The 25,709-nt window shown below is 42.5% G+C and overlaps 1 protein-coding gene across 1 annotated transcript; it reads left to right on the forward strand.

Annotated features, from left to right (window-relative positions):
* gdap1l1 (ganglioside induced differentiation associated protein 1-like 1) lies at positions 1-25,709 on the forward strand. Its single transcript, XM_072696704.1, has 6 exons — positions 1-505; positions 7,990-8,182; positions 17,177-17,350; positions 21,353-21,447; positions 21,746-21,860; positions 22,875-25,709. Exons 1-6 carry the CDS (start codon positions 323-325, stop codon positions 23,216-23,218), a joined length of 1,104 nt encoding a protein of 367 aa, XP_072552805.1. The 5' UTR covers positions 1-322; the 3' UTR covers positions 23,219-25,709.

Here is a 25,709-nt window from a genome sequence, read left to right on the forward strand (position 1 = left end):
GCTATATTTCGCTCATGCTCCTCGGTGTGTGCGCCATCGACGCTGCCGCGCGCGCACTGCTTGGATGTAGTGCGTCAGATATTTCTCGCATTTTGGACGAAGGACGTTGAACCGACGATGAGCCGCACGTGCTGCTGAAATTTTCTCCTCTCCTCGCGCATCTCCTTTCTCTTTTTCCATCCCTCCCCTCCCTATCTCTCTCTCTCTGTCTCTCTCTCTGTCTCTTCACCCCCCCCCCCCTCTCTCTCTCTACCTTCACTGCTCCCCCCTCTCTCTATCTCTCTCTCTCTCTCTCTCTCTCACACGCACACCATCCTCTGTCATGGCGTCTTCCAACAATGTTACCCCCACCAACTGTAGCTGGTGGCCCATCTCAGCCATGGAGGAGGACGGCAGGATCCCGGACGGAGAGGACGGCCACGAGCCGGCCATAGAGCAGCCCAAGCCGTTCTCCAAAGACCGGCTGGTGCTGTACCACTGGACGCAGTCCTTCAGCTCTCAGAAGGTACCAAACATAGCTGGAAAATGGAGGGAGCTCTTAAGCTGCACATCGCATGCTATGCAGTGAGGCTCCCTCCTCTGCCCTGCAGACGCTTGGTTCACCTGCGGTGTGTTTTGGGCTGATCTCTCTCTGACTGCGTCTGGTTTACACTGAGCGGCTGCAAAACAGCAGCAGGATGTGGGCCAGGCATAGTCTCTCGGTCAGTAGCGTGTTTACAGGCTTCGTTACTGAGGTTTAGTGAGGTAATATACCCTGAAACAGCCTGGTCTGTCCACCGTCCATCCACACCTCGCTCCGGGCTCGAGGACGACACTCTGAATAATTCATGAACATGAAGGAGCTCAGCGCTGCACAGCAAACCGACCGTGATTCCTGTCCTCCAGTCCAGTCAGCTGGAGGAGGCTGGCGCTCACCTGCTCACTGTCTGTCTCGTAAAAGGGGATGTAACGGGATGCTCTCTGGGACGGTATCCTCGGAAAGGCAGCACAAAGGCTTGAATGGGTGTCACGACTTACACTCTTATACATAAAGGGTGCTATAAGGGTTCCTTTGTCATCGAAGAACCACTGTAATCAGCACAGTTCTTTGGGAGGAGCTATTTTAGGAAGTGGAAAATGTGAGAACCTCTATATAACAGTTCCAACTCTTAAAAAAACCTCCTTTTGGTTCCGTAAAGAATATTTTTCTGTTGCCTAAAGAACCTCACAATGCATGGTTCCTTTGGAGAACCATTTAGTATTTGAGATATGTGAGAACCTCCACATAATAGTTCAAACTCTTAGAAGAACCTGTAAAGAATATTTTTCTGTTGCCTAAAGAACCTCACAATGCATGGTTCCTTTGGAGAACCATTTAGTATTTGAGATATGTGAGAACCTCCACATAATAGTTCAAACTCTTAGAAGAACCTGTAAAGAATATTCTTCTGTTGCCTAAAGAACCTCACAATGCATGGTTCCTTTGGAGAACCATTTAGTATTTGAGATATGTGAGAACCTCCACATAATAGTTCAAACTCTTAGAAGAACCTGTAAAGAATATTTTTCTGTTGCCTAAAGAACCTCACAATGCATGGTTCCTTTGGAGAACCATTTAGTATTTGAGATATGTGAGAACCTCCACATAATAGTTCAAACTCTTAGAAGAACCTGTAAAGAATATTTTTCTGTTGCCTAAAGAACCTCACAATGCATGGTTCCTTTGGAGAACCATTTAGTATTTGAGATATGTGAGAACCTCCACATAATAGTTCAAACTCTTAGAAGAACCTGTAAAGAATATTTTTCTGTTGCCTAAAGAACCTCACAATGCATGGTTCCTTTGGAGAACCATTTAGTATTTGAGATATGTGAGAACCTCCACATAATAGTTCAAACTCTTAGAAGAACCTGTAAAGAATATTTTTCTGTTGCCTAAAGAACATCACAATGCATGGTTCCTTTGGAGAACCATTTAGTATTTGAGATATGTGAGAACCTCCACATAATAGTTATATAAAGAAACTAGAACCACATTCTGTTCCCTAGAGAACCTTTCAATGCTTATTACTTTCGGAGAACCAAATTTTTGCTTCCCTGAAAACCTTTCAATTGATGGTTCTTCTAGAGAACCATGTGTGAGGAATCTCAGGAAAGTTTAAGGAGCCTCTATATAAAGTGTCTTGGTAGAAATTGAAGAACTACTTTTTGTTCTCTGTGGACTCCCGCAATAGATGGTTCTTCTTTGGAACCATTTTTTAGTATAAAGAACTTTCACATAACTTTTAGAATGAGTGCTCAAATTACATGAAGGTTCTTCAGCAGTTCTCAGAGAACCCTTTGTGGCACCTTTTTTATTAAATAGTGCAGCTCAAGCAAAAATAAAGGGGGGGGACGAACTGTAGGCTAAGCACAACTTTCATGTTCTCATACCACCCTGGCGGAGCCAGCAGGTCAAAGAGAAAGCCTGCCTGTCAACTGTGAGTTATGGCCATTGTGTTCAATATCACCAATAGACAGTAGTAAACCCTGTTTGCACCAAGGCTGGACATATAGAAATGCTATTTGGACAGTGGGCAGGGATAACAATCAAATAATCAGTGTTCTCTGCACAGTACCAGCTGGTGCAGACTCAGTGGCCTGCCTCGAAATGGATAAATAGAAATGTGATTGCAATAATGGCGGTTAAAACCGATTACATTTCGGTGAAGCATTCAAGCAGTCCCTGGTTCCTAGTCTCTGTTAGATTTCATACAAATGTAGCCTGATTCTCTGCAGCTAAGCAAAGTTATATCTGGGATGTTCTGGAACTAGGAGTGTAATGATTCACCAAATTCAGAACTGATTTAATATGATATATAGCCAAATTTGAATGCCTGATATAATGTTTTCATTCATAGAGTTATAGAAGTGCTCTACAAAAGGTTCTTTAAGCATTGTCATACAGACAAACATGTTTAGTTTATTATATTACTTAATATTGGTTTTTCTAAACCTTTAAAAACCTTTAAAAAGTCTAAACTCATATATCTCATATATAATGAAGATATTTCCTTATGGAACCAACTACGGTTGTATGGCATCCCTCGAAAAACCCTTTGTAGCACCTTTATTTGTAAGAGTGTAAGCTTCCATTAGTGAATTTTCACAAGCTAAATCACTGCTGCCTTCATTCACCTCAGAAATCGGACGCTGGAGCTGGGAATTGCGCCACACCAGAGTTGACCGCTAATCCAGTTAAACGTTCCGATAGTTGTACGCTATTCCAAAAAACAGTTCGCTGAAGGCTTCAAAGTTTACCACAACTGCTTTCACAGTCTTTTATCAGTGTTTTATGGCAAATTGAACCAAAATATGTCCCATTTGTTATGCCCCAGGTTAGCACTGTTAGCGAGACCAGTTGTTAGCCTCGCATTATGCTGTGTTTTGCGCATCCAGACATCATGAAGACACGTACACAGAGCGAAAGTTGGACAGTACTGCGCGTACGACTGGTTTATTGAGACACAAATAGATAGAAGTGCTAGTAAACGGTATAATACTGCTATTATTACTGCTGATGTGTGGTGCGGCCATCTTGGATTCTGAACTCTGGGATGGGGAGACTCTCCCGACATCCCAGTTAAAATGAACGGCTTGGGACTCTGACATCCCAGTTCAAATGGAACAAAGCATACAAAGACCCAAAACTGAGGAAACGCTAATGCTAACCACTAGCCCTAAATACACTACCACTACTAAAAGAGGGAGACTGTATACACAGGCGTTATTATTATTATTATTATTATTATTATTATATGTGTCAGAATCAATGTGTCAAAATATACTGTAGCTAATGTGTAATTATCTGGCATAATTAAGCTCACTTTCTATTTTATTGTTTATGGTAATTGAGTTAGCTAGCGTGCTAATTGCTTAGTTAGCACTTCAGCCAAATGTTATTGTTTGTGGTAATTGAGTTAGCTAGCGTGCTAATTGTTTAGTTAGCACTCCAGCCAAATGTTATTGTTTGTGGTAATTGAGTTAGCTAGCGTGCTAATTGCTTAGTTAGCACTTCAGCTAAATGTTATTGTTTATGGTAATTGAGTTAGCTAGCGTGCTAATTGCTTAGTTAGCACTTCTGCCAAATGTTATTGTTTGTGGTAATTGAGTTAGCTAGCGTGCTAATTGCTTAGTTAGCACTTCAGCCAAATGTTATTGTTTATGGTAATTGAGTTAGCTAGCATGCTAATTGCTTAGTTAGCACTTCAGCCAAATGTTATTGTTTATGGTAATTGAGTTAGCTAGCGTGCTAATTGCTTAGTTAGCACTTCAGCCAAATGTTATTGTTTGTGGTAATTGAGTTAGCTAGCGTGCTAATTGCTTAGTTAGCACTTCAGCCAAATGTTATTGTTTGTGGTAATTGAGTTAGCTAGCGTGCTAATTGTTTAGTTAGCACTTCAGCCAAATGTTATTGTTTGTGGTAATTGAGTTAGCTAGCGTGCTAATTGTTTAGTTAGCGCTTCAGCCAAAAGGAGCTGAAGACATTAGTTAACTCAAATCACCCCACTGCCCCAAACACACGTGTTAGCCATAGTTTTACACTAAATGTGTATGACAATATGACATAATTATGTTTGCTTTTACTGTCTGTAGTAGCTGTGTTAGCCAGCCTGCTAATTGCTTAGTTAGCTCCGAGCTAAGCGCAGCTGTACAGAGCACAGCAACTCTACACTGTTTTGCTGTGACTGGGTGTGCAGCACTGTGCGTTAGCTAGTATCAAGTTTTCTTATATTTACGGTGTGTTTTTTACAAACTATGGTGGGCAAGTTAGCTAAGATTAGCTTAAGCCAAACTTAAGCCAAACTTAAGGACGTTTTGGAGACTTTGGAGGCTTCTGGTCCAGCCCCAGTTGATGCAAAGCTTTAAAAATGTCCTGATTGAACACTGTACCCCAAGCTAACACATTAGCCACACTCTAACATCCTACAATGTTGTGCACAGCTCGCGTACATGCTATCTTAGTTACAGCTCAGTGAATCCATCTGTGAGAAAACGAGCAGGACGGCTTCCTTGCTGTATTTAAAGCAGGAGCAACGCTTTCTTGCAAAGACAACAAAATGCAGGGTAGCTGTCAGCCTGTAGACCACAAGCCTTGTTATGCTTAAGCTACACAGTCAGCAAAGCAAGTACTTTTTGTCTCCTCAAATAACCTGTTGAATAAGATGCATGGAAAGCTGTAATTGTACAGTGTCATCTTCCACACAGAGCTGTGCTTTCCTAAAGCTTCAAAATCAATCCATGTTTGAAGGGGCAATGGCACAATGTCTTTCGTGTTTCCTTTGGGCAGATTGGTAGCAGAAGGTTGTTTATTCATATTCCACATGCATGCAAATGATAAGCCGGGATGTCCCATTCTGGGCATCTGGGCATCTTGTACATATTATTGAACAATGTAGACATCAGATGGACTCAGGGGTTTTAATTAGGGATGTCCCGATCCAGTTTTTTTTTTTTAACCCCCCGATCTGATCCGTCTCTGTCTCTCAATGCCGAATATCGGCAGATACCGATTCGATCTTTGTGTTCTGATAAATAATACAGTCCTACAGCTAATACACAATAGTAAACACCAATAAAATACTGCCATTTTGTATAATAATTCTATAGTGTTTAAGTTCTAACAGTCAGTCTGACTGAACTACGTGACCATTCAGCTCCCAGCTCCTTAAAAACACTGCAGTCAAATCAGTTAGTGGGTGTGCATTAGCTTTAGCCTCCTGCTTGGTTCTGAATGCGCCGTTCTGAGTTGGTTTGGAACCAAAGAAAGTGTCATCAGGTTCTCTTGCTGGTAGAACAGAGCTTTTCCACCATAGCTTGGTTTCTAACCAGGTGTAATTCAAGAGTAAAGACAGGATGCGGGGAGGTCTTCCCACATGGATCTAATGGAATGAAATATCTTTGTTGGTGCACGACTACTACGCAGGGTTGGACGTGGACCAGAACCTTAAAAGCCAATACCAGATCCAATAAAAATGCCTGGATCAGTCCCTGAGCCATGGGTCACTGTATTGGATCAGGACACCTGATCCATTTGTGATGCCTACAACACAAATGTAGCCATTTTTTTAACAACCTAAAACACCAGTCAACCTACATGTGTTGTCTGAGATTTATATGTAATGATGATGGAATAATAGTGGAAAATATATTTTTTGAAGAGCTTTTTTGCCTTAAAACACCCTGCATGTATCCTTCCACCATAAATGGATAGAAAATATTATACATTTTAGTCCGAAACTATCACAGAACTATGTCCCAGACAATAGACAACATACTCTAAATAATTTCATGCAATAACTTTCTGGGAGGAAGCTTTTAGAGGCTTTAAACTCTTCAGATCTGTGGTTCCAATTCTAACTTGCTCAGAACAGAAAATTCCTAAATAGCCTAAATCACATGCTGTCTAAGAAACACCTGAAATGACCTTCAAATGTTTTGAGCCAGGTTTGACCAAGTGGATCTGTTAGAACAGAGAAAACACAGCAGAAGTACTCAAGGACCATGATTATGAGCCTCTAGTATACTGTAGGCAGTAGACAAAATGTTTACTGTACCTTTTCTCTTAGTAACAAACCTAAACAGCCTTTTTTAACCTTGTTGCTGTAAGTGAGGCGCAGTGAAATTAATATCCCAACCCTCAGACATTTATTTCCGTATGTTATCTGAGATGCACTCTTACTTACCAAGCCCAATAAAATATATCCATCATCCATGGAATAAGAATTATGCATGTCTAAAATGAACTGAAAATCAATAAAACAAATGTAGCTTTAAATGAATTACATTACATTCACAGTGTTTCACACCGCTGCTTCAAACAGGACTGACTGGTGTGCTGAGTTAACACTGCTTGCTCCAAATTGCACAATTGAGTACAACAGTTGGAGCAGTTGAATGGGAATTGACAGCCTGACTGGATCTGACCTGGATCTGGCATCCAACAGAACATTTGAATAATTATTAAATCTTGATTTGGAGAGCTAAATGACAATCATGGCATTTAAAATGCCAAGTTCTTGTTTTCCTGATCCTTCATTGGAATGCAGTGTCTTTTACCCTCGTGGTGTTTGGCTGATGTATATCTGAACAAAAGGCCGGGAAAATGTATATTTGTATAATATAACAGCATGCTTTCCCTTTGCTTTCTAGTCCTTCAGCTCCAACAGTATTTTGCCCCCCCCCCGGTCCAGCATAGTACTTCTCCATGGTTGATTGCAGGCTAGCATCTGGCTTGAAATATTTGTATAGGAACTGTCTACTGAAAAGAAAACAGCAGTTTGATGGTTTAGCTGATCTACAAGCATGCTAGCCCACCAGTATGATCAAGCTTGATCACTCTGGTTGACCAGCAAGAACAAGCTGGGTGACCAGTATGACTAACCGAGTTGATCAGCATGACCAGGGCTGGATGACAGCTTCAAATATTGCTCACCTGTCAATTTAACGTAATGCTTTATTCCTGTAGCTCCCATTATAAGCACCCCTTTTATCATCAGCCTGTCGAATCTCACCTTTCTAATTGATGTTATGTTCTTTGCCCACCTGCTAAAGCTCTCCCAGTGTAGAGAGGATGGAGATCAAGTTCTACCATCCAGACTAAGGCAATGGACCACGTAGATGGACTTAATAGAGGAGAGAAAAACCTGTAAAGGGGAAACCCCCAGATCCCCATCTACATTTCATCTTTCTTTATAAACTGTGTCTGGAAACTACCCACATTCTTCTGCCATTAGTCGTGTTGAGGACACGGCCCACTGTGCTGTTCAGACTAATTACGCCCAGAGAGAAATCCCTAAAGCCTGGAATCCGAGTCATTCAAAGGCAAATTCCATGGATCTAGTTCAGCAAAACTGCGCTGACGGTGATATCTCTTGAAGTCTCCATTTGTACTTAAATGTAGGAGTAATGGCGTTAAGGTCTGACGACAAGGTGTGCATTTGATATGTCTTCCTCTGTGCTCTCTGACAGGTGCGTCTGGTGATTAATGAGAAGGGTCTGCTGTGTGAGGAGAGGGACGTGAGTCTGCCTCTGACCGAGCACAAGGAGCCCTGGTTCATGAGGCTCAACCTGGGAGAGGAGGTGCCTGTCTTCATCCACGGAGACACCATCGTCAGTGACTACAACCAGATCATCGAGTACTTAGAGACTAATTTCGTCGGGGGTAAGCATTAGATCCCTAATATCTTGATGGAGGTAATGCTATGGAGACAGCGAGGTCCAGACGAGGTCCCATTGTGCATGTGTGTATAATAGAAATTATATAGCAGTTATCCAGGTTGTGGTGTTGCCAGAGACCTGGACGCAGTGAAGCATGTCGGTGGGGTTGCTTTGCTTCCTCTGGTACTGGAAACCTGCTGCATGTGTAGGGCAAGATGAATTTAATTAAGTATTAGGAAACCCTAGGAGAATGTGGTATGCCTTCTATGAGGTTGGGTGTCATTGGACCTTCCAAGTAAGATAAGATAAGATAATCCTTTATTAGTCCCACAGTGGGGAAATTCTCAGTGTCACAGCAGAAAGGGATAGCAAGACTCTCAGTTACAAATAATGTAGATAAATAATTTACACTACATACACAATATAAATAAGAATAATAATTAAAAAAAGCAAGAGAAATATTATTTACAGGTTATTGCAAATGACTCTTAATTGCACATGTGGGGGGGGGGGGGTATTGCACATAGTATTGTTACACTGAGGGACCTCTGTTCCCTGAACATGTGTGTGTAGTTAAGTGTGTGTGTGTATGTGGTCAGCTGGGAGCAGTGCTGGTTGTGCAGTCTGACGGCAGCAGGAAGGAAGGACCTGCGATCCCGCTCTTTCACACACTTGGGGTGTAGCAGCCGGTCAGTAAAGGAGCTGCCCAGTGCTGCCAGAGTCTCATGCATGGGGTGGGAGCTGTTCTCCAGCATGAATGCCAGCTTGGCTGTCATCCTCCTGTCTCCCACCACCTGCACTGGGTCTAAGAAGCACCCCAGGACAGAACCGGCCCTCTTTATGAGTTTGTTCAATCTCTTCATATCTGCCAGCAGACCACTCCATAAAAGATGGCAGATGCCACCACTGTGTCGAAGAAAGTCCTCAGGAGTGCTCCCTGCACCCCAAAGGACCTCAGTCTCCTCAGTAGGTAGAGTCTGCTCTGGCCTTTCTTGAAGAGTGCAGCAGTGTTAACTGACCATAGCACCATGCTTTTGGTGTCCATTGTGCCTAGAGTCAAGTTAGCAACACTGAACTACCAAAAACTTAACTTAAAACTTCTAAATAGGAAATAAGTTAGGAAAAAGCTCAGAAGTGAGCAGGAGCTGCTGCAACAGGCTGCCACCTCCGTGGCGCCATCATCTCACATCTCCACCAAGGCTTGGTTTCAGAAGAAGTCCAGGAACATTCTGGAGGGGCCGTCACAGCCGCCTGAATTGAACCACATGAGGCACATTTCTTGTAGAGAAGCTTTCACTATATTTGACAGCTTTGCAAAATCATAACCGTTATATATACTGAGAGGCTTGTAATACACTCATTGCAGAAATGGAATTAAAGAAAAACATCTTGGGAAAACTGTATCTGTAGCCAACTCGCCAAGCTAATCTTTGCTTAGCTAGCTCAGCTTTACATCCACCAAGTGTCAGGCATTTCGGAGCAGCTGCTTTTAACTGCTGAGTTACCGATACATTGTCTGACTCTCTGTGTCTGAGTGAGCGAAGTCGTGCGACAGACGAACTGATACCAGTTCTGCCGTGTTTGGACTCGCAGCTGGTTGCATCTGTCGCATCTGCAACTGTTGCCACTGTTTTCCATCTCTAACAACTCTAACTTCTAGAAGGTATTATCCACAAATAGCCAGCGTAACTGCAGGTTTTCATACCAGTTTGGCAGGAGCTTAAATAATGCCACTGGTTTAATCAGCTGGTCTCAGTATGCAGACACTTTTCCGTATTCCAGAAATCATTAGGCAATCTCTGAAGGTCTTGGAGGCCCCATGGGCACACCAGTGGTCTATCTACATTAAATGATTATTAGCTTAATGTGCTAGACAGCATCCACATTTAGAGTGTTGACTTATCAGAAGACAATTGCTTTTAGTTACCTTATATACAGGGCCTATAAAAAAGTTTTCACCCCCTTGGATGTCTTCTCCTTTTATTGCTTTCATAAATTGAATTATGAAAATGTTTATAACTTGGCTTTTTGTTTACAAAAATAACAAATAAAACTCTTTAGTTTTAAAGTAAAAAACAGAATTCTACATTCAATTAAAAATATGTAATGTAAAATAAGTGCATAAATATTATTTAGATATTTGTTATTATTATTATTATTATTTGTTTAACAGATGTTACCCCTGTTTCTCCCCAATCTGGTACGCCCATTTAACCCACCCATTCATTGCTCCCCCTAGCAGTAGCAATGCTCCCAACACTAGGACTCTGCCTAGCCAGCCACTGCCTCTTTTCAAACGGGCAGCCAACATGCTCTGATGAAAGCGCTGGGTCCCCAGCTCCACCGCACCACCTAACAGACTAACAGATGCCTGTGTTGACCAACATTGCTTAAGAGTGATGAAGAGAGAGAGCGCCATCTACCCACCTGGAGAAAGCACAGATAATTAAAAGCTCAATTGATAGCAAGGCAGCATGGCTCAGGATTCAAACCCGCCACTCCCGGGCCATAATGACAAGAGCAATAGACCACTCAGCCACTCCGAGCACCTTGATTAAATAAAAATATGTCTTGTAAAATAAGTGATTGCATAAATGTTCACGCCCTTTAAAGCAACTGGCCTAATTCAGCACAGACCCAGGCAGCTGGTGCTAGTAGTCTCACAGTTGGTGAAATGTTGATCACCCGAGTGCAGTGAATGTGTCTTAAGTGAGTGTAGTATAAAGTCACCTGTATGGAAGGTCCAGTCACTGGTTAAGCAGTATTCCAGGCTATAAATATACCATTAAGGTAAAAGAACACTCCACACAACTCCAAGTAAAGCTTGCTGAAGAGTAGATGTCAGGGGATGTATACAGAGTGCAAGTCACTGAACATCCCCTGGAGTCCTTTGGAGTTCAGTTAAATCCATCATTCAAAAATGGAAAGAATAAGACATGTGTAAATCTGACTAGAGCAGTCCCTCCTCACAAATGGAGTGACCTGGAGACTAGTGAGGAAGGCCTTGCGGTTTAACTTGCGGTTATTCAGTATTTAAAGTACTAGAGCGTGTAGCGTTGTAGTTTAGTGTAGTTATTGCCTTATAAATGTGTAATTAATGATTTTAAGAAGTTTTAGTTTTTTGCCATTTTATTTTGTCAGCCCTAACAGATGTACTGTTTGTGGACCAACTGAAGATGGGATTTATCTGCTTTCATGGTTGTACCTTCATGTAACTTCCTGTAAGCTGATTCATCCTAATCAGATATCAGCCCCACTGCAGTGTCAAACAAATTTAATCACGATGTTAGTGCTGAGTGTGGCCACACAGTTACCGGTAAAGAGGCATGAAGCCCTGAGGGGATCCAGTGTTTGTAGTGATGGACTGAGACGTGAAGTCAGAGAGGTTAATTAATCAGCTAATCCAGGGTCCAGATGCACATTTTACTCATCCCAAGTGTACAGAATTTGGTGATATGCCTGAAATCAACAAGGAGCATAAGCATAAGGAACATAAGCGTTGTTCTTCTGGAGAGTTGAGGCAACAGCATGTTCTGTTGATCTGTTAGGGCATCAGAGGTGCTGGACTCGGGGCTGGACTTGAGCCATGGCAAGTTATGAAAGGGCGTTTTAATCATTGGGTTAAATTAACCAGATTGATTGGGTTTCAGGAAAGTGGCCCATGGTCTGTGACGTCTTGGCCACAAGTATTTTGATGAATGGTTTGAGACAGGCTGATGCAGTGGAATGAAGCAAGAAGATGAAGAGGTCTGTGATGGGTAGATAAAAGCATATTCAGTACGGTCAGCCATAACATTAACACCTAATATGCTAATATTGAGTAGGTCCCACAACAGATCTGACCAGTCGAGGCATAGACTTCACAAGACCTCTGGAGGCTTTCTGTTGTATCTGGCACCAAGACCTTAGCAGCAGATCTTTTAAGTCCTCTAAAGGTAGGTCCTCTATGGATCACATCAATGAGGCTTAGGTGATCGTGACCCTGACGCCGGTTTACCGGTTGTGCATTCTTGCACCTCTTTTGGTAGGTCCTGACCACTGCATACTAGGAAAACACCATCTTTCTTGTTGCCTCAGTGCTTTCCACCAAAATCATCCAAAATAGAACATCTGGTCGAGAAGAATCACTGGCCCTGATCTTGCAGTCTTTGATATCCTAGGTGACAAGTGCTGTGGGTCAGTCAGATATCTTGAATGGCTTTATGGCTTAGACAAGGTTCTTATATGTTTTGCAAAGACCAGGTTTGTCACCTGACCTGAATACCACCATAGGCTCTTACAGTACACTAATGGGCTCCTTGACTGGAATCTCCTAACCTAAATCAGCATGCAGACATTCCTCCACTTCCGGTCTTCGGGTACTCACAGTGCCTTGACTCCTTTCTGCCTTGACGCATTTGATTCAGCTCATCGGCTAATCAATAAGTCCTGTAGGAGTTGAATAAGGAAGACTCGAGCAAGTGGCCCTCCAGGACTGAATGGAAAGATGACAGCGGGTGAAGGGAAACCACTTCACTGACAAGTGATCAAGGACATAGTCATTCAGTGGTCACTGAACAGTATATGTGTAAAATGGTTGAAGAATATATCATTGCTGTTCTGCAAAGACCTGTATCTCAATTTATTGATAGCTACGATATATATTATACGACTATTGATTCACACTTTATGTTTTTACATTTTTAAAGTATATTTGCACAAACAGTTGCTATTTCTATGTGCTATAATACACATAGGGAATGTAGAATTCCTGGGTGGGAGTGAAACTTGCTCACTGCTCTGAGGTTTTCTCCTCCAGGGTTTTCATGACCACTCACCCATGTAGGCAGTGCTAAGCACGATAAGCAGCAGTCGTCAAGTACCCCTCCTCCCCAATGGAATAGTGTTATAAATAAAGTCGAAATGAAATGCTGTGAGGATTAGTGCCGTTGTACAAAATGTTGAATACATTTTCAGTACACAACAGATCTGACCAGTAGAAGCATGGACTCCACAAGACCTCTGAAGGCGTCCTGTGGTATCTGGCACCAATACGTAAGCAGCAGATCTTTTAAGTCTTTTGAGCCTTGCTGATCATAACCCTGTCACCGGTTCACCGGTTGTTCTTTCTTGGACCTCTTTTGGTAGGTCCTGACCACTGCATAAAACAAAAACACCATCTTTCTTGTTGCCTCAGTGCTTTCCACCAAAATCATCCAAAATAGCATTGCTGGCCCTGATCTTACAGTCTTTGATAGCCTGGATGACAAGTGCTATGAGGATTAGTAGCATTGTATAACAGGTTGAAGTTACAATACTTTTTTCAGTACAATAGCATGGTAAACAAGTCAGTGCTCTGAATTGAAAATTCCCCAAAAATGGATTCCTTCTCTTTTTTTGAAATATCAGTTTAATGCAGTGTTGCTAAAGGTTCAAGACATCTGCCATTCTCCAGGTTATTTTAGCTGCCTGTTTAGCCTACAGTAGATTAGCCACACTCAATAATGCTGAAGTTGTAAAGTGTGTAGACTGCTTTTTGAATGAGACTCAATACAGGCCAGTCATTCACAATGTAGAATATCAGTGTTATCAGCACAAGTAGCCAAGTAGCTGTGTTTTTTTTAAATACTGGGTCATGCTGCTTGCCGTCAGTAGCCAGAGCCTGAGAGAGCACAATTGACCTTTCTCTGGTCATGCGTCAGAGCTGGGTTCCCGGCTGTATCAGTCCCTTCCCAGTGTCGGGAGCTTTACAAGTGAATGTTCTTAAATCCTCATGATTGCTTTAGTGTAAATAGCTGGGGCTAAACTGCTGCTTTTATGTCAATTAAGTAAGGACAAACTGGGTTTTCATGATCCAGGACTTTTAAAAGATAGTTTTTAATAATGCCATATCTTGTTTTAATATGTTATTCTATGGAATTTGGTGAAATTTTATTTTGTAGGAATCCATTTCAAAAGGTGTTGTTTAAGAGCCATTTTCCCCTCAGCCAAAGTTTCTGTGGGCGGGATCAATAGAAATGGGAGTCCAGCAAGTGTTTATGCTTGATGCCAGGATGTGGAGCCACCAGCCATGACCTGATTTAGCAGTAGCTGGCTTGTGCTTTAATTTGTAATGAAGTCTGGCAGCAGGGACTGGGGCCACTCCTCACCGGGAGCACAGAGCTTAAAGATTGACTGCCGACAGGGACAATAGACATAGCAGCACCCACTGCAGCAGAGAACAGCAGCTCGGTGTGCAGAGCAGTGTAACGGAACTGGTGTGATAGTGGACATTTAAGCAGCAGGTGCCCGACTGTAGCCTTTCTCTTTTTTTGTTTGTATCTGCTCGTCTTTTCTGGTGTCTAGAGGATCGTGTTTAAAGCTTTTGCGCTAGAGCAAGAAGTTGCTGAATAGGTTCCTAGGTAAGGGCCATTATTGTTAAGAGCCTCTTTTAAGTGAGATGCTGCGGTACTGCGTTGCCGTGATTTCTGAGCCATGTGAGAGGCTGAGGCTCTTGGATGTTATTGAACTCCAGGGCCTGGCCAGCATAATCTAATATAGGGGTTCTCAAAGTTTTTGCAACCAGGGACCCTTTGGGGGGAAAAAATGATTTGGGGGACCCCCAATGATTTATTGACCTCATCTTTGGTGATGTGTGGCTTTTGGCCATTGCTGACAGAGATGTGCAAACACACACAATGCTTGTCTAGTCCCTTTAGAGAAGTACTGCAAATAGAATAGGAATCTTTGGAGCAGATCATGTTAATAATCCTGACCTCACTAGCAGTCTCAACTCTGAATGCAATCAAATCCTCACAACAATGCTCCAAAATCTGTTTTTTCCTGGACAGTAGAGACAGTTACTCAAACAAAAGCAGGATAAACTCTGTTTTAATACCACTGATTTCAGAAGAAACAATGAATGTTTTTGGTGTCCCAATACTTTTGTCCATATAGTGTCATTTCCATTTTCTTTTCTTTTCTAACCAGTTGACTGTTGGTCAACATGGTTAATCATCTAACAGTGTTTTATACGCTGTCAAACCTTGGGAAAACAAATCAGGCATCGAGGAGTGGAGGAGAAGGCTTTGTTGAGCAGCTGCTATGGTTTTTGCAGTGGTCAGCAGTATTACTGTCCAGAGGGATTTTTGGACATTACAGAGACAGAGTCAAGACTGGTGGGAAAGAATTGTGTGTGGGTTCACTGATACAGAGAACCTGCCATTCCTTTGTAAATGACACCAGACATTACTTTGTGTGTGTGTGTGTGTATATATATATATATATATGACACTTTATGCCAAATAATCTATATATACAAAAGTGTGTTACAGAGCTAGGATCCTGCACCTAATACTTGGTGCTACACATAGGAGGTTACACATTTCCTTCACTCATACTGTAATCACCCACTACACTGCAAGCTCTTTACAAGCTCTTTATCAGCTAGGCACCACCCTTCGTCAGTGTTTTGCTAAATTAAGCATCTCTGGAGGGCTCTGCAGTGAGGCCTGGCGTCCCGGACCCACTCCCCTCCAAGCTCACGTAACAGACTTATCGCTCAACCAGCCTCATAACTGTAGAACCACACTGGCCTCCCTGGTGACTACGGCCGTACCTAGCCCCACTGGCACCAATAACCACCAGTTCTATGTAGACTCTGCTCACTAAAACAACATCCGTACAACACCATACACACCCGCACTGCATCAACATACCTCCACACTGGCCTCTATGGTGCCTAAGACATTACCTAGCCCTAGTCACACCGTTGGTGCATGCTCAGTGCTCATATCCAACATCACATAGAGATTACCTAACAACATGACATGGTTTCAGGCCAGTCTGTGGAAGCTCTCCTAAGTTCTTAGCTACATTAGCCTCGCAGCTCCAGTTCAAACTTAAAGACACACCAAACAGGTCTTGGCTGATCAACTACGTTTGGTGTAAGGGGAAAACTGACATTGCTAATGTATGCTGGAGTTTTAGACGGATTTGCACAGCAACAGGGGACGGTTCCGTTGCTGTATTCTGAAGCTGCGTTGCGGCAGATCTCCCCTGAGCCTGGTGGAGATGTGCAGGTCAGCCTGCGGGGCAGAGGCTGATTACTCAGCAGACTGGACACCAGCCAGGAGCCTCTCAGCTGTCCGCTTCTCCTGAAGCGCAGAGATGGTGCAGACAGGCTAGGACGCCCCAGCCCTTTTTTTTTTGCTTTTCAGCTCCAAGCTTTATCTATGAAGGGGTCTTTATCTCTTTCAGCCAGTTTGTGTTGAAACCAGACCTTTGGCAAAATGTGTTCCAGCCCAGAGTTGGCTGTGTTTGCAAGCTGTGGTAGCTCCGAGTGAGCTAAACTGTGGTTAAAGTAAGCCATGTTGTTTAATATAAAGTGGATGCTTTGTCATTCTTTGGCTAAATAACATATACACCAAAAGGCCACTTCATTAAGACCACATCCTTTGTTTCTGCACTCACTGTCCATTTTATCAGCTCCCGTTACCATATAGATGCATTTTGTAGTTCTATAACAGATCCCACTTGATCACCACTGAGCAGGTAGGGGTGGGGTCCTGACCACTGACTGTATATAAAAAAAAGATATACCAATCAGCAATAACATTAGCTACACCTGCCTAATATTGAATAGGTCCCCCTTGTGCCGCCACAACGGATTTAACCAGTCGAATCGTGGACTCCACAAGACCTCTAAAGGAGCCCTGTGGTGTCTGGCACCAAGACATGAGCAACAGATTCTTTAAGTCCTGTTAGTTGTGAGGTGGGACTTCCATGGATCACATCAATGAGCCTTATGTGCCCACAAGACCTGCCTGATGTGTTGGAGAGTCTCTGACCCAGTCGTGTAGCCATCACAGTTTGGCTAACTTCTTGTCAAACTTCCCACATCATACAGCGCATCCTAAAAATGCTGAATTTTCTTCTTTAATTTAAAAGACCTTGTGTACATATTATGTATTTTATAATGGCTTCTAATATGGCTCAGTCAATGTGATTAAAACTGTGTGTGTGTGTGTGTTTTCCACAGATACAGTAGCCCAGCTTATTCCAGATGAAGGCACACCCATGCATGCCCGGGTACAGCAGTACCGAGAGCTGTTGGACGGCCTGCCCATGGATGCCTACACGCATGGCTGCATCCTCCACCCCGAACTCACCACCGACTCCATGATCCCAAAGTACGCCACTGCTGAAATACGTAGTAAGTGATGCCACAATTTAGTGCTTTCTGGTACTCTAAACACACTCTAAACACGTCCACTGTAGACAGTTTCCTGTGATGCCACAATTTCCTGTGGGGTAGTGCAGTGTTTCAGGTAGTTTGAGCCTGATAGCTTACTTTTAGATACATCCAATAAAAAGAAAGTTTATTGCTTCTGTCATTAAAAAAAGGATTTAGTAATAAAACCCTTTGTCATCAGTGTCCGGAGTCAGAGAGAGCATAATTGGCCATGCTCTCTCCCCTCTTCACTCTAAAAGCAATGTTGGCCGGCACAGGCTCCTGTTAGCTGGTTTGCTAGACCTGGCGCTATTTTGCAAGCGTGTTGGCTGACCAGTGGCTGGCTTCAAATGTTTCAGAGAAGATGTGTTAAGTTCTTACCCTCCTAGTGACAGAAGCTTGCTAGTGCTAAGGGTGTTGTGAACAGGTGGGTTAATTGATAGCAACAAACTGTGTGAAACATAAAAAAAACAGTCAAATTACTATTGTAGATTGATGTGCTTCATCACTGCAAATTTAAACCAAATAAACTAACATTTAAAGAGAACATCAGATCAATATCTGATTCCCACCCACTGGATTGGTCTTCCCTCATCATATGATGCTGCCAGTGCTGGGAGGGGGAAGACTAGCGTGTGCTTCTTCTAAGACAGCAACATCATTGGAAGAAAAGCTAACTGCCAACTCTGTCACTTCGCACAACAAGTGACAGAGTTGGTCAGCGCTGACTAGCATTGCACAGAGCAAATTGGATATAGGGAGGGCCTCCCAGGGATGGTTATGGCTGTGATGTTGCCAGGGACCATCTCCCAATGATAGCGTCAACGATTAGACACGCAGTAGCCCTGTTTTCCTGACTTTATAACATTTATTGATGACCCATCTTCAGATAACCGGAGAAGACCCTCCTCACCTTCCTGTATGCACAATTTAACCACTTATAATTACTTTAAATGCAAAGTAAGCTTCATTTATATTGACTGATTGATCACATTCAGGATCAGTTGCAAGGTACGCATAGGAAGACCAGCCAAAAGGGAGTTGCAGTAGTCAAGCCTTGAGATGACGAGAGACTGAACAAGCACCTGGGTGACCTCTCTAGAGAGGAAAGTTCAAACTCTAATCTGTCTTTTAAGCATTCTAAAAAACCCCGGTGTGACCTGGGCTTACAACCTTAATGCTTGGACACTGCTGCGGGATGTTGTAGGGATCGGGATTGGAGTGTCCTGAATAAAATGCAAATCAACGTGCCCTTCTGCCCTGTCCCTCACAAGGACATTGAGCAAAGCACAGCTGCCTTAAGTGTTGACCTTGCATTAGCGTAATACCTCAGCTGTGAAAGAAGGCTACGGTGCTAGCTGCTTGAACTACAGTCCCCTGGTACTGAATCTGTGAACTGCATTGCTCAGGCATTACGCAATGAACCAGGGCAGTAAATCAAGGCCAGAGACATGATCCAGACAGAAGTCTTGCAGTTGAATTAATTAGGTCGGGAAAGCCCTGCATAACTCCTAATAAATCTCCTTTATGGCAAATGTTGTTGGAAGTTCTCCCTCTGCTAGATGGTGTTTATCAGGGGCATTGACTTGATTTCTGGGTGTGAAAATCTTATTACAGGCCTTAATTAGTTGTCAAGTCGCCCAATCTGCTTTTTCTGCTTCCAATTATGGAACACCTCAGCAAGAGTCTTGTAGCTGTTACTATTTCAGCAGAATAATGTTGCTTTGTGTTCATGCCTACTTTCTGCTTCAGAGTGCAGTCTCAAGTGCACTCCTTGTGAAAGGTTTAGGGACCAGAAAAAACAGTATAAATAGTAGAATGACAACCTACTTCGAAAACATATGAGACCAGGTCATATACACTAGATGCTGCATTGGACATACAAGGTTAACAGACTCTCCTACTATGAAATCTTTGGCTGAAAGTCTGAAAGTTCTGGCTCCCTTTATTGCTCTGCCTGACAAAATTCTAACAACCCGTAACTAAGGCACCATTTAAGGTGGAACAGCAAATTCCTCTCTGTTGGGATGCGCTGTATGTTGTGGGAAGACTAATCAGTGGACAGATTTGATGAATTAACAGACTAAAGGGGTTAGGAGACGAGAGTTCCCCACACTGCAAAACAATGAATAATTCACCACCACGACAAATGGCAACTCCCTATAGCACCAACAATAAAGGACATCTTCAGCCAAACCAAAGCTCGAAAAAACACTGATCAAGTTCCTATCAAGTACAAGAGTAAAAACATGAATATGACCCCCCCATGACAGTATCCAACAAAGTCGCTCCTGAGAGGAAAATTGCCTGTGAGCTGCCCTGGCTTTAAACCCCCGTTATCTTGCAGTCGACTTATGGGAGGTGGGTGAAATGGGCAGGTGTGAAGACCTGACCAACTTTGACAAGGGTATATGGTGAGAGCACTGGATCAGAGGATCTCTGAAAGAGTAAACCTTGGGATTCTACCAGTCAGCAGTGTTGAGGACCAAGAAGGGACATGTCATGAATCAGCAACAGGATTTTGAGCACAAGGTCAGTGAACGCTATCCCATCTGGTCTGAACTGACAGAAGGGCCAGTCTCACAGAAATGTTTAATGTTATTGGAGGAATGTTTCAGAACACACAGTGTAGCAACCCCTAACCAGTCAAGAGTGCCCATACTAACCCCCGTCCACCATCAAATGCAGCTAAAATGACACACAAGTGTCGGACCGTGGAATGATGCAAGATGGCTGCTTGGCTATTCTGAAATGAGTCCAATTCCCGATGGCGCCACTTCACAACTAACCGGACTTAAAGGATCTGCTGTAACATCTTGGTGCCAGATACCACAAGGTGCCTTCAGAGGTCTTGTAGATGGAGCTGTTTTGGCAGCACAGAGAGGACCATATTATGTTATAACACTAACGGTCAAGGTGAGTTAGCCTTGTTAGGGATATTGTCTTTTAAGCCGCTTGTCAAGTAAAAAGGAAAATGCAGTAGTTCCTCTATCACCTCCCTCTGTGTCTGAGGCAGCTTAGTCCAGTTTGTTGTCAAGGGACAGAGCGAAAGAACAGACTGTCTTTTTAGATTAGTGTTTAGCCCACCGGTTTCCTCTCACACTGCCTGTGGCACTCTCTAAATACGCCTTTACATCTAAATTGCCTTTACAGTCAGTGAGCCAAAACATTAAGACCTGCCTAATATATGCTGATAGCCAGCTGCGTGCCAATGGAACAGCTTATTCTACAAGATTGCTGAAGGTGTCCTGTGGTATCTGAATCCAAGATGTTAGCATCAGATCCCTGAACTTTTGTCACTTGAGAAGTGGATCCACTGCAGATTCTGTGCAACCCACAGATACAGTGATGCATGGGTATCTGGCCATCAAGTGATGTAAAACAAAACAGGGCTCCGAGTGGTCCAGCAGACTGCCACTATGCTGCTATGACCCCAGAATTGCTGGTTTGAATCCCAGGTCAGCAGCTGGAGCCAGAGAGAGCACAATTTTTCTTTCAGAGTGGGTAGATGGCTCTCTTTCTCCCCAGTAAGCTCTCTTTTTCCGAGAGTGACATCCGGTGACGTGCAGCATTAGCAGAAGTTAAAAAATCCTCACCCTCCTTGTGTCGAGAGCATTACATATGATGGGGAGAGTGCCAACTGTAATTGGTAATTTAATTGGATATCGAAAATTGGGGTGAAAAATTGGGTAAAAATTTAAATAAATCAATAATAATAAAAATGAAAACAGGCGGTGGACAGGGGTTAGCATGGGCACTCTGACTAGTCTGCCGCTACGCAGCAGGATGTGAAGCACTGCGAGTTGGGGTGTGTTGGGACACAATAGCCTTTCTGTCAGTTCCGTCCAGATGGGATAGCTTTCATTGGCCTTACAAATTGATGAACTATAGAACTATTGGTGAGCAGTGTAGTATATTTGGCTGATTTTAAGCAGTGCTGAAGGTACAGTATGGAGTTATCGCTGTGATCTTTTTCTCTCTAAGGACACTTGGCCAACGCAGCATCTGAACTGATGAAGCTAGACCACGAGGAGCCACAGCTGACAGAGCCATACCTTTCCAAGCAGAAAAAACTCATGGTGAGATACTGTGTAATGTCTTGGGCATTGATTTCCCAAGGTTATTTTATCCTCATACATTACTGTATATAAGTCCTGGGACATATGACACAAGAAGACGTCAGCAACTAAACCTATGTTAGTCCCACTGTACTAACATACATTGTATGTCCAAAAGTTTAAGGACACCCCTTTTAATGAATGCATTCAGCTACTTTAAGTTGCATCCATTGCTGACACAGATGTGCAAATGCATGCTTTCTCACACGCACACACAACTTGTCAAGTCCTTGTAGCTCAGATTCATCTTGTTCGCCAGGCAAAGATCTTGGACCATGACAACGTGAACTACCTGAAGAAGATCCTTGGCGAGTTGGCAATGGTGCTAGACCAAGTTGAAGCAGAACTTGAGAAGAGAAAGCTGGAATATCAAGGTAGGTTTTTTTATATTTTACTGACCCTACTAATAGCAATGCAGGATGATATAGGAATCATATTGGCATTGGCAGATACTTGATTGGCATTGTGCAGATGTTGAGATGATGACATTTCAAAATGATTCACCATAAATAATCTTATATAGTCATCGTTTTGGCTTAATCTGGGAAGTGGGTCTGGGGAAACAACCACAAAAGGTATTTTAGACATCTTATTGAATATTTTAAGGATTGTGGGGACAACAGTGTAATGAGATTATAAATACTGAGCAATAATGATATATTTATCATAAATGTATGAATCATCTGCTTCTGGGTATTCTAAATAAGAATTTTACAGCTCATTTGGACACATCTAAAATATGGGATGCATGATGATATTGAAATCTTAAAAAACTTAAAACATGGCATCAGATGGAGAATTAGATTTTAGCCATACTTCCAACTTATATGTAAACTGTTGATCATTATGTTATGTATTTATTGGCCTCTATAACCTTACATACGTGGATGTTGTCCTAATTTGTACATTTTGTAAATCCAGTATTAGTTTAGGTCAAACCTATCAGATTTTGGCCTCATTTTGCTGCACTACTAAATTCTAGCCTCCTTCTAGGGGTGGGCAAAAATGTTTACCGTATTGTGTTTTGTTCTCATCCTACAGAATATGCTTTTCTAAGCGTATTTAGAATATAGGCAGCACTTTTCATAACAACAAGTGGTTTAATTAGTGCAGTGCAGCAGATTTTGAAAAAAAAATCACTATGGGAGAGTATCTGAACAGCAGTTTTTAAGAATCTGTCGCTACTGATGCATTTTGTCTGATGTCTAAACCCTTTGATGCACAGGACTAGCATATTATATCAGCATCTAATTGTTAACTGGATTTCATACTTTTAAAAGGTAGTGTTATGGCTTTAATGTGTGTTCTGCACTGACAGTGAACTTTCTCGGCTTTGGTGCTCCTGCAATCTTGTACAGTACTGCTCTGCTCTTCTTGCCCACTGACAGGTCAAAAGTGTGAATTGTGGCTTTGTGGACCTGACTTTACGCTAGCTGATATATGTCTCGGGGCCACGTTGCACCGGCTCAAGTTCTTGGGACTTTCAAAGAAATACTGGGAGGACGGCAGTCGACCCAACCTCCAGTCGTTTTTCGAGCGGGTGCAGAAGCGCTACGCTTTCCGCAAGGTGTTGGGCGACATCCACACTACCTTACTATCAGCAGTTCTACCCAATGCATTCCGAATGGTAAAAAAGAAGCCACCGTCCTTCTTCGGGGCCTCCTTCTTAATGGGGTCCCTGGGGGGGATGGGCTATTTTGCCTATTGGTTTTTAAAAAAGAAATACATGTAGTGAATGCCCTCCTGTTCTGTTCGGTGTCTGTGTATTTGTGTGATGTTGCAACTTTTCTGTACCAGATGTTTTATGACAGCAGGAAAATATGCTGTTGCAGAGAATCTAACACTATTATCTGGGTGAACAAAGAAAATAAGAACATTCCATGACAAGGAATTCTTCTTAACAGCACATTTTCTGGTAATCAATGCCTTCATTTCTTTTTCTTTCTTTTCCTTTTTTTTTTTTTTTTGGTTCCCCCACGGTTTACCAAGTAGGTCATGGATTATTTTCATTTGTAGCTTGCCTACAGCCTGATTATAGTCAGCTAATTGAAAAGTCACCACCCAATTAAAAAGCACTACACATTCCTCCCGTGTGGGCCATGTTAGCATCATATGCCTACTTATTATAGCATGACTCCCTCCCACCAACACTGTAGTACCTGTATCGTATATTTTAGGCATTCACCTTTTGCACTTTACTGTTTGATTTAGGGTTGCCCATTCGAACCCTGGCGGTTAAAGAGACACTACATTATATGTGCTGCAGCCAGATACTGCCAAACCTAATACGGAATTCACATCCATTCGCTCGCATTCAGCGTAGGTCACTGTAGCTCACGTTCACCAACAGCACATTGAGTTTTTGAGGATGCTGTTTCCTCATCAGCAACCACATCTTGATAAATGGAGATGAATGGAAACGAATGAAGACGAATGGCTGGCTCACTTGTATCCAGAGATCATTAAGGTCACATTAAGACGTTCTGGTGATGGGTCGTCTGGAAATGCTTGACTGACAAGCAATTGAATGGGATATACACCACATACACCATTCAGACAGGTGTCCAAATCCAGTTGTGAAGAACCAGTTGAGTGAGTTGTTGAGGCTTCTGGTGCTTCGTGACTGAATTTTGACACTGGCCATTTCCATACACAAGTATCCAATGTTAGAATTCACATGAACCATTGATGATATCCATTCCATCCCATCTGTCAGAATACCATTCTCAGAGCACCTGCTGCTCTTCATATAAACATCATTGTGCTCATCACCTCAACATAAAGAATGCAGTTCCAGGGATCTTTGATTGTGTTTTTTAGTGTTGTTTTGTTTATTTATTTATTTGTTTACGTTTGATATTTGATATGGGGTTTGGTTTTCCGTAACTGAGGGATGAAACTGGCTTGTAATGCTGATGAAACAGATGTTCAGATGTGATTACCCAAAACAGAGGTGATAGGAAAGTGTGGATTGTTCATAATGTAAAAAAGGCTGAAGGTCAGTGGATGAGAGCAACGCAGCCAGGTACTTTGCCATTGCATAATGACCCCTCCCCTTTTTGGGCGACACTATGTCATGTGGGACAAGTTTAAATGCTAAGCCACGCCACTTTGCCAACAGCGTCTGGAGTCTGAGAGAGCACAACTGGCTGTGCCCTCTACAGATAGGCAGATGGCACTCTCTCCCCTAATCACTCTTAAAGTAATGTAGGGCAGAGGCATCTGTAAGCTGGTGTGGTACAGCTGGGGACCCGGTGTGTTCCTCCTCTTTGGGAAAGTAAGGAACATTGTAAACTAGGGTTTGTTTGATTGTTGGACAAGCAAAACACCACACAGCAGCTTTTAGGCATGGTGACACTATTATATGATTTGTATCAATATGATTGGGCCTGTTTTCACCCAAAGGGGCGTGGTCGTTCAGACGACAGGGAAGTGACGTGTGGTTGCTCTTATCCATAATATTAATAGGAAAAAATAGGTTAGATGGTTTTCTGAGTGATGATCTAGATGATGTGTGAGGAGTGTTAAGAACTTTTTAAAGGTCTACTCGATGTTAAGGTTATTCACACACTTTCATTATGGAACTAAAAGTGGTTCTTCTATGGTATTCCTCAAAGAACTATCTGAGGGACCAGTATTTCTTACTGGTGAATAGCTAGGCCTTCTGAAGGCCTCAAGCACTTATGAATCAGGACCATTCAAAATACATGAGTTTTGACCAAAGATAAAGACTAGAAAGTTTAGTTGTACTTGTAATTTATTACAGGAGCTGTTCTGCTCCTCAGAATCTAAAAAAAAAAGCTGATAAAATTATAAAGAAATTAAAATGAAACGTATCTGTCTACTAGAAAGTACCACTAGCACTGTATACTGCACTGTATGAGGAATGCAACACACACCACCTTAAAAGCCATAAAAACCTGTGGAAATCCCCCCCCACACACACACTTCACATCTGTAATGACAAAATGAGCCATTTTGTTAAGTGAACAGTGGAAATCACCAACAGTACAGGCGTCCCTCAAACCGAATCTAGAGACTAAAACTATGACTAAACATTACTGTGGCCATTACAGCACACAACAGATGTTTTATTTTTTATTTGTTATTTTTTATATTTATAAGATATGCATTTATTTACGGTGCTTTTTACGATGTTTGTTCATAAGCCTTAATTGGTTCAGTTGCCATCAATTACAATAAATGAAAAAGCTTGACAAAAA

The sequence above is a fragment of the Salminus brasiliensis genome, chromosome 14 (assembly GCF_030463535.1).
Source record: "Salminus brasiliensis chromosome 14, fSalBra1.hap2, whole genome shotgun sequence".
NCBI classification, from domain to species: Eukaryota; Metazoa; Chordata; class Actinopteri; order Characiformes; family Bryconidae; genus Salminus; species Salminus brasiliensis.